A 10,171-nucleotide genomic window follows, 5' to 3' on the forward strand; every position below is an offset into this window, starting at 1 on the left:
CCATACAGACATAGGTGAGAAAAGAAATAAAAACAAACAATATTGAAAATACAATATACTGGGGCTGGAGGGATGGCTCAGTGGTTAAGACCACTCACTGCTCTTCCAGGGGATCTGAGTTCAATTCCCAGCAACAACACTGTGTCTTATAACCATTTCTAATCTCATCTTCTACCCTCTACTGTTGTGTCTGAAAACAGGGACAGTGTACTCACTCATATGGACAAAGTAAATAGTTTTTGTTTTAATCCTTTTCTAAAAAAAGAAACCCATCTGTGACACATGATCATTGTGTGATTCCAAATGTCCCTAAGTCAGTACAGTACTATTGCTACATGGTCACCAGTTGTGTCAGTCTTGGTAGTAGAATGGCACAGTTGAAAATATGCTGGTCACAGTGACCAGGCAGCCTAGAAAGCTAACAATGAGCAGAGAAGGCTGTGCTGTGTCCAAGTCCTCTACCCCACACTGCCACCTCATCCCTATGAATGGAGCAATAAAGAACAGATGAGGAATTGTCCAGGTTTCTTTCCTCTTTGATTTCTTTATTAACCTAGCCCCTGTGCTACATGTAACCTTGTCACATCTTCTGTCCCATTCCTAAGCCCTCATACCTGTCAGATAAGACAGGGATCTTGCTTTGGGGGGAAGCTCTGGTCCCTCTCTGTCCTAAGAGGCTCTGAGCCATCGCTGAAAGAGAGTCCTCTGAGGATTGAGGGAAGTCCATAGCCAGTGCTCTGACTTCCAGGAAGGTTTGAGGAAGGTGGTCCTCTTCTTGTGGTGCCTCTAGTAGGAGCAGCCCACACTTGGGCCCAGCTCCCACTGTCAGGAAAAGGCGGGTGGCTCTGGTATTTGCACAGCTCTCCAGCTGAATGAACAGTGCATCTCTCCTCTCTCTCTTGGAGGAAGTCTCCAGTCTCTGGTGCAGGTGCTGTTCCCAAGGCAAAGGAAAGGGAAGTGCAGAGTGAGGACTCCCAGGATCCTTTAAACCTTGTCTGCATTGTCTTCATTAATTTTTCTGTTTAATTTTTATTCCATGTGTATTGATCTCATTGTAGGGGTGTGCATTCCAAAGCATGAATATTGAAGGTAGAGGAAAAAGCATGGGAGTCACTTTATCCTACCGTGTGGGGTCCCAGGCTCTGAACCGGGTTGTTGAGCTTAGCTACAAAGAGCTTTCATACTGAATTTCCTACTGGCTCCGATTTCAGGGAGAGTGTGTCATAGAGACCAGATTGGACAGTAAACTACTGATCATCCTGCCTCAAGCATTGCCATCTAGTTCATGAAAGGTTGAGTTATTGACATGAGGAACTGGGGATGGCCCGAGGTGCATGACTGAGGCTATCTCTGCTCAGTGGCATGCCTTTGGGGACTGATAGTTTTCATCACTGAGATGTCATTTGACTGCAGTGCTCCTCTGGAGAGAAGAAGTCTCTTTTGCCAGGGCATCAGGCTCTCCAGACAGGCCTGGAAGGTGGAGGTCTAGAGGCCAGGCCTGCATTCCTCTTCAGAAGCTGCATTTACCACTCTGGACAGTGCTATAGCACAGGGTCACATATCCAGTTCTACCCTGAGACCTGCTGATAAAGAATGTCTATCCTGGGACAATGTCTATCATCGGTTCAAGGTGTGGCCCAACCAACTTATTATAAAGGATGATAGTGGTTGGTTGAAAAAGGCAGTAACTTTCTATGAACCATATATTAATTTTTATGTATACTAAAATTAACAATGGAAAGAACAGTGGTAGGAGTGGAAGCTAGAGGACAACTGCTGAAAATGCTTGCTTTTGAAAATGCTAATAAAGAGTATAGGAGAGCATAATTACCTATAAAGGAGACTGGGGATATTAATGCTTATATGAAGGCATGTAAGTATATCTTCTCTGAAAATGGAAAGATGCATTTTTGGCACGTATTGATCCAGATAGAGTTATTAAATTATATATTGAAATACTCTTGAATATCCTATAGGCACTTTAGCTCAAGATGAGCTGCCTTTAGAATGGATATATATTAAATTTAACTTTAACAAAACATTAACAACATATGAGGAACAAATTTCTTTAATTATTCAGCAAGGCATACAAAGACCTGTTACACTGTGGGGATATGATTGTGCTGCTTTTGTTTTCTCATTAAGCAGAAATAAAGTGGAATATTTAATGCAGACGTCTGAAGTTTTTCAATTAGCCATGATTTCTTACACTAGAAATACTGAATTTCATTTTCCCCATAGTAAATTCTGGGATTGCTTAAGAAAACAAAAAAAAAATGTGATAAATACACTAATTTCTGTTGACCCATTACCATCTGCCCTTACTGTGTTTACAGATGGCTCCAAGACCAAAGATCTAAGACAGATGGCTTATTGGACCAAAGATTAATTTTGGGGACAAGAATCTTCTTTTGGGTCAGTACAACAAAATGAAGTATTAGCAGTAAGTAATGTATTGCCGGATTTTACTCATGATGTAAAAATATTATAGCCGAGTCAGCTTATGTTGTAGGAGTAGTACAGAATATTGCAACTGCTGTTGTTTCTACATCTAAGCCTATATTAAATGTTATTCTCACATATTAAAGGACTATTGTTATTCTGAAACTCCAGAATATTTTTTACACATATTAGATCACATTCAAGATTGCCAGCATCTTTAACACATGGCAATCATATGGTAGATCAATTAGTGGCATTTGCTACCCCAGAAGAAAACAGTCATAATCATGCCAATACAGGATATTTGCATATTAAATATAAGGTTCCCTATTCTGAAGCCAAACAAATTACTGCTAATTGTCTTATTTGTAAGCCTTCACTTATAAAATGTATTGCATCTGAAATTAATCCCAGAAGAATGCAACCTAATACATCGTGGCAGATGGATGGAACCCATATTTCTGAGTTTGGTCGCCTTTCATATATACATGTAAGCATAGATAATTTTTCAATATTTGTATGGGCTACACCATTGCCAGGAGTACGCACTACTCATGTTATACAGCATCTATTGGAAACTTCTGCTGTTATGGGACCGCCCTCTAAAATTAGAACTGATTATGGACCAACATATATTTCTTATCAATTTAAACAATTTTGTCGGCTCTTCCGGGAAAATGGCGACTCCTGCAGGTGCTCCAGAGTTGCTGCCTCCATGGAGCCTGCGACCTCCATGGGCCCTGCTGGGGAACCCTGCCTGCGGGGCCAGCCTCAGCCCATGCACAATGTGCTCCCTGCCCCGTGGCTTTGAGCCCCCAGTTCCTGAGGACGTGGGGCAGCAGAGTTTGGCGGAGCTGTGGGAGAGGTTGAGGCGCCAGGAGAGACTTTTGGGCAAAGAAAAATTCATTTGTAAATTGCCCGACAAAGGTAAAAAGATCTCAGACACCACTGCCAAACTGAAAGCTGCCATTTCAGAAAGTGAAGAGGTCAGAGGGAGAACTGAACTACTTCATCCCGTCAGTGTTGACTGTAAGCTAAGGCATAAAGCATCCACAAGAGTTGATACCGACATAGACAAGGCCCAGAATTCTGACCTGATGCTTGATACTTCATCATTAGTTCCTGAATGTTCGTCAGTAGACATTGAATCATCTAAAACAACCTCAGAAACACAGGAACCTACACAGCTCACTCACAAAGGCAATGAAGAGACTTTGGAGACTAGCTGCACAGTGAGTACCAGCCCATCTGTCCGCATCACAGCCCAGGCTCCCCCATCTGAAGTTAATGAACATCTCCCCCAGCATTCAAGTCAAGCGGAAGAGATTTCAAGCAGCGTCGACAGTCTGTTTATCACTAAATTGCAAAAGATCACAACTGCAGACCAGACTGAACCCTCAGAAGAAAACACCAGCACTGAGAACTTTCCAGAACTGCAGAGTGAGACTCCTAAGAAGCCTCATTACATGACAGTGCTAGAAATACGAGCTAGAAACCCAGTGCCCCCTCCTCATAAGTTTAAGACCAATGTGTTACCCACACAACAGAGTGACTCACCAAGTCATTGTCAGAGGGCTCAGTCTCCTGCTTCCTCAGAAGAGCAGCGACACAGGGGTAGGCAGCATCTTGATGATGTCACAGCAGCTTGCCTTCTTCTGCTCCACCACCTGCCTGCACAGCTGCTCTCCGTAGAAGAGTAGCTGGCTCTGCAGAAAGTGCAGAAGCAGATTTATGAGGAGATGCGGGCAAAGCTCGCAGCACAGAAACTATCCGAGAGACTGAATATTACAATCCAGAGCTACAATCCAGAAGGGGAGTCTTCAGGGAGATACCGAGAAGTGAGGGATGAAGATGATGCCCAGTCCTCGGACGAATGCTGAAAATGAGCGCTGGGAGATCCCGGGAGTTGACTGTTGAGCTTACATTGTCTCATCAAACTTCCTAACAAGTACCAAGAGTGTCAGACCTTGTTGAGGGACAGTAGTTCAAGTTACACAAAGGTAGCTACAAAATAAGAACCCAGTTTGTCTTTCAGAAGATGATCTTCACATGCTTGAACAGTTCAATATTTGAACATTGTGTTTGGCCGTATTGTGTTACAGTTTTGCAGTATATTGTGCATTGGTCTGATATTTTAGTGTGAGTAGAACACACGTTTTCTTTAAGATATCTGCTTTTTCCTTCTTCGTATTCTTATCAGATAGTACTGCTTACACCCCTTCTGGTGAAATACTTTGTTATCCCAGGCACCTAAAGTGAATTAGGAAGGCCTGGTCCCCTCACTCGAGAAATGAGGGGAGCAGTCTAAAGAATGGTACGCATGCTTGCATGGACACATTCCTGAGACGCTGGATGTGAAATGCCACAAACAACACTCGGGAACCACCACCACTGTGTCTGCTGCTCTGTCCTCTCTTGGGGCGACTGCTGTCACCTGTGATGAGGTTAAGGAGCACTTGGAAGAAGTGCTGGGTGGGGAGGGTCTTCTGAGCTGGTGTGGGGAACTGCTCCTGGCTGCCCTAGGCTTGAACTCATTGCCATCTGGGATGATAGGTCCCTGTACAGGACACTCGTGCTTGGTAAGGAAACCGGTGTTTTTCTAAGAGTTACAGTTGAATTGTCAGTATATTGCTTTTTTTCCTTGTTAAACCCACAGAGGTGTTTACAGGCTGTAGAAACCTCAGTCCTGTATGTGCACATTTGTGCTTTTTAAAATGATTATATGATCATTTCCAGCAAAGATAACAATGTTATCAAAAAGCCTTTGTCTATTATGTGGAACTTGTAAAGGAGAAATAAAATACCAATCAGAGCAAAAAAAAAAAAAACCATTTTGTCAATGATATCATATTGTACATATTACTGGCATAGAACGCCATGCACAAGGACAAGCTTTTGTTGAAAGAGTTCACCATACCCTGAAATGACAAATTATAAAATTAAAAAGGAGGAAAAGAGATGACCTTACACAGCCTGAATGGAGTTGGCATACCAGTCCCAGAGTAATATTGGCATAAGCATTATTTTTTATTAATCTTCTTAATTTACCACAAGGTGAAGTTATATGCAGACAGATAGACTCTTTATTGGACTTCTCTCTGAAGGCATGGAACAGACAATATGGATAAAAATTGCCCGAGATGCTGAATGACAGGAAGGGACATTACTGTATGTAGGGGAGAGGGTTTTGTCTCCTTACAGGATGGGAGACTATTCTGGTTACCCGGGAGACAGATCCAAGCACAGAATGATAAGAACCGCTCCCTACCCTCAGAGGAATCCAGTTAAACCAGCTACATTTTCTCCTGATGGATGTTCTCCGGAGATGAAGGAGGTGTCCTCCATTACTGAGGCCCTGGCTTCTCTTAGTGTCGACCTACGACAACGGAGAAGGATCGATGCAGTGACAACCCCATTACCTAGGTGAGGCAATTAAGTACTGAAAGGAAAACTATGTTGTCTCCTACAGGAAAGTCCTTTACTGCTGAGCACGTATTCTTAGCAGTGTGTGCTTTACTCACGGTTTCTTCTGTTGCGGCCAATGCGAGTTTTCAGGCTTATATTCCTTGTCCACCTTTATTTGAACCTGCTACTTGGCGGGGAAACAGATGTGGTTTTATACACCACCCCAAGCATTTTATCATCTCTTTGGAATAATTTGACCTTTTGAATAGACGTGATGGAGCTTTGTATAATTTTCCTTATGCTGGATTAAAGATGCCTTTGTGTTTAGGAAAGAGACCAGGCCTACAAATGGGTTATTAAAATTGGCGATTACCAGGAATAATTGTTACAGGCTCCAGGATTGACAGCTTGGTCTATAACCAAAATTGGAATAACATTACATTTGTTAGCGAGCCAGTATATCCTATTTGTGCTTGGTTTACTTATGTAGGCTTAAAATATCTCCCATGCAATTGGAAATACTGCCCTGGCATATTTCGAAAAATTATTCAAGATAAATGAATAAATTGGGGTCCTTATGGCCAATTATTAATACATGTTCAGAATGGAATGTTACCACTTGTGATTTGTCAAATGTTACCAGGATGAACTGAGAGGAGAATGAATGCCTTAATGGATGCTTGCTGATGGAGTGTGGAGATGGAGGCATTGCTGATAACCGACTGGCCTCTGTGGAAGATCCTACTGCGTTTCAAGTTCATTTGTGGAAGACTGCCACTGCATTAAAAGAAGTTGTGCTTGCTAATGAAAGCTTTTCTGGGACTGCTCAATCTGCCTCTCAGTATAATTTTATGATGTTTAAGAAAGAAAAGGTTACTACTTGTATTCCTATGCCATATTTGTTTTTAATAGGTAGATTTAATTTTAATAATGGATTTCCTTATATTAACTGTCATTTGTATTCATGTATTAATTCATCTGTTCAGTTTAACATGAAACAAAATTCTATTAATATATGCAACAAAAATATATCTATGGATGCCTGTTAATTTGGGACGTCATTGGTCTCAAGAGCCTCTTAATCATGTGATTATTGTTTTTTTTTTTTTTAATAATCTGCTGAAGAGAAGTAAAAGAATTCTTGGAGTCATTGTAGCGACTATTTTAAGCCTTATTTCTGTTGCTACTTTGGCAGCGATTTCCAGCATAGCATTAAAAACACTTATTGAGACAAAGCGTTTTGTTGAAGACTGGCTTAAAGATTCACATGAGTTATGGATAGAGCAAACTAAAATTGATACTAGACTTCCACATCAAGTAGATGCTTCAAAACAAACAGTAGAATGGCTGGGTCGAATGATGTTATCTATTGAAAAATATGAGGATTTAAGATATGATTGAAATTCCACTACTTTTGTGTCAATAAATATATGGATAATGATACAGAACATGATTGGAAGTGAATTCAAGCCTATATAGAAGGTAATGAAAGTGCTACAAAAGTAAGTAATGCCTTGAAATATGATGTGCGAATGTCTTTTGGTAAACAGCTAGAAGATACTACCCCTATGGAAATAGCTAAATTATTGGCTGATCAATTGACAGGATTAGATCCCAAGGCTTGGCTTCAAAGGATTTTCCATAGCTTGGGAGGAGCTAGTTTTGCCATAATCTTATGTACATTATGTATTATGTTGCTTTATTTTTACATGATTAAACCCCTACAAGGACATTTGGCTATGTTATGGAAAGTGTTTCTTTTAAAACAAAAGAAAAAAGAAGGAATTGTTAAGACATAGAGATGCAGCTCCCAGGCAGGGTCAAGAAAGGCCTGGAGACAGGTGCAAGTAGGGGCTGGAATGCCGCCCTAGAGAAGAAAATGTTTCTCTCACTTGGACTTAAGCTATGTTCTGCTGTGTCCTGTTTCTGTGCAAGTGGTTTTAACGCTGTCTTGGTAATGGTGAGTATATTTTGATTATAATAAGAGAGGTGATTTGTTATATGAATATTTTGAGAAGAAGCTTTTGTTTATTCGTATTTCTTTGTTTAATCTTCCCTCAGTTGTTCCTGTTATCCTGGGAATAATGATCTTATGGTATCTTGGCAAGATGAAAATAGTAGTTATTCATATTCCTAGCTTTATAAGGATTAATAAAGCTTGCAACTGCGTGCAGTTTCTTATGCCTTTGCTCTGCACCCCCTGTGTCCTGGGGGTATGCGACCATACCCAGGGCCCCAACTCACTACACATTGACAATGGGTCACCCCACAAAACACAGAAGCATCTACCTTAGTCAAAAATGTACATTTTATTGAATGCATACACTAATACTGATTGATCATATCCATAGCTAAGATATTATGGGCAAAACTGTGGCCCAAAGTACATTCCTCTAAACTTATAAAGCGAGAGAAAGAAAGAAAGGAAGGAAGAAAGGAAGAAACGAAGAAAGAAAGAGAAAAGAAAAAGAAAAAACACAAAAAACTTTAGCTTCTCATAGGAACTTCACAGGAAGTGTTGTCTGGTGATCAGTTCTGATTGGGCCATTTTAGATAGAACAGTGCATAGTGACACTTAATATGTTGGGTCCTATAGAAAGCTTTCTGCAATATAGGAATTTTAATGAAACTCATACAGAACACAGAGAACAGGAAAGGATGTGATCACCATGTCCTTCCTCTCTATCAGGTTATTTTTCTGTGTCCATGATTGTCCGGCATAGAACAGCAACAATCTGAAATAGCTGGTAGACATGGAAAAAATTGACTAAAATTATAGTTGTGGGTTACACACCTCAACAATGGCTAATGCTGTCCTCAGAGTCCTCGGAGGCTCCTCTTATAAGCCTATCTATTGGAAAGTGGAAGCAGGTTTATCTGAGCTCAAGGTGAACCTGGCCAGCCAGGGAGAGGGCAACATGGGATACTTGAGACCCTCTCTTAAACCAGCATAAAAACCAACCCTTCATTCAAAGCATCATCTATTAATTCTTTATTATTTACCACTTTCTCCCTACCAGTCTTTCGGTCTGGAATGGTAGAAAAGAACTGGGAATGATTTTCAATTCTAATGACCTTGATCTCTCTTTCCTTAGGTGCACATTAAGAATGCATGCAAACGGGTATCACCATCTGAACAACTTAGTATCATCTACTCAGTATATCTAGCCTAACACTGTGCTATGACAATCTCAAGCTTCCTTGAGTTTCGCTGACCTAGCAAGAAGTATGAAGTACTGAGGTCACACCCCAGGGATCCTTTCAAGGGGTTAGAAGAAAGCCATGAGAGATGCTCCACTTCTTTGTCCTTAGATTAAATCACATTGACACAATGTGGGTGGACTATTTAACCAGACATCTTTCTCCCAACCCCACCTTTCTGAGTTCACACCATGGCAGAATTCATGCCACACCACCCTAGATATTGAGTTTAGTGATATGTAATTATTATTTAAACCTATGTATTAAATTTTGTAATTTTGTTAATTTTTGTGGTTTTCACAGTCTTCTTTGATTAACTTTCCTAGTTTTATTAATTTATCTCCTGTGTTCTGTGGTATTTTATCCTTCCCTTCAAACTAAAGTATTCCTTTTAGGATTCTCTACAGAGCTGCCTTACTGGTTATACATATTTTGTTAAATTTATTTTTAGTATGCATTAGTCAGCACAGTAGCTGGGCAGCTGCCTGCCCTCCATGGTATCAGATCTACTTTCCAAACAATAGCACTCAACTCTTACTGACTGTAGCATCTTGGCTGCTCTTTGTTCCCCTTGGACAGCCCTCAGGACCAGGCTCTCCTCTCCCTTAACCATGGCTGCTGTCCTCTTCCTCTCTCCTCTCCATCACACTCGTTCTTCCTTTATTCTCTGGCAGCTTCTTCCTCCTTCTTCCCTCCTCATGATCCTCTCTAGCAAAGCCCTCAAAGCTCACCTCCCCCATCTCTGCTGTGCAGCTGTTGGCTGTTGGCTTCTTTATAATCACAGTTAACCGGGAGCAGGGTCAGTTTTGGGGGGTTAGCCAGTAGTGAGTTCTCCAAATTAGAATTAAAATACAAGAATTAGGCCAATACACTACAGGGGATTCTTTTGTTTTGTTTTGGTTTAATTTTTCTTTTACCTTTTTACTATTTATTTTATTTTTGGCTATTTTATTAATTTGTTATTTTATTTACTTATATTTCAACTGTGGCCCCCTTTCCAGTATCCCCTCATCAAACCGTACTTCCCATTTCTGCTCAGCTTTGCCTATGTGACAGTGCTCCCCGACCACACATATCCATTCCCACCTCACACCTCTAGGATCCCTATTTGGTGGGCAACAGG

General features: G+C 40.9%; 1 protein-coding gene across 1 annotated transcript; it reads left to right on the top strand.

Annotated features, from left to right (window-relative positions):
• Nucleotides 1-3,227: 3,227 nt before the first annotated feature.
• LOC134483213 (DNA-directed RNA polymerase II subunit GRINL1A-like) lies at nucleotides 3,228-4,772 on the top strand. The gene is given in 1 exon segment (XM_063278487.1): nucleotides 3,228-4,772. A coding segment is annotated over 1 exon segment (1,095 nt). The 3' UTR covers nucleotides 4,323-4,772.
• The last annotated feature ends 5,399 nt before the right edge of the window (nucleotides 4,773-10,171 follow it).

This window comes from Rattus norvegicus, chromosome 19 (genome assembly GCF_036323735.1).
Source record: "Rattus norvegicus strain BN/NHsdMcwi chromosome 19, GRCr8, whole genome shotgun sequence".
In the NCBI taxonomy this organism is placed as follows: domain Eukaryota; kingdom Metazoa; phylum Chordata; class Mammalia; order Rodentia; family Muridae; genus Rattus; species Rattus norvegicus.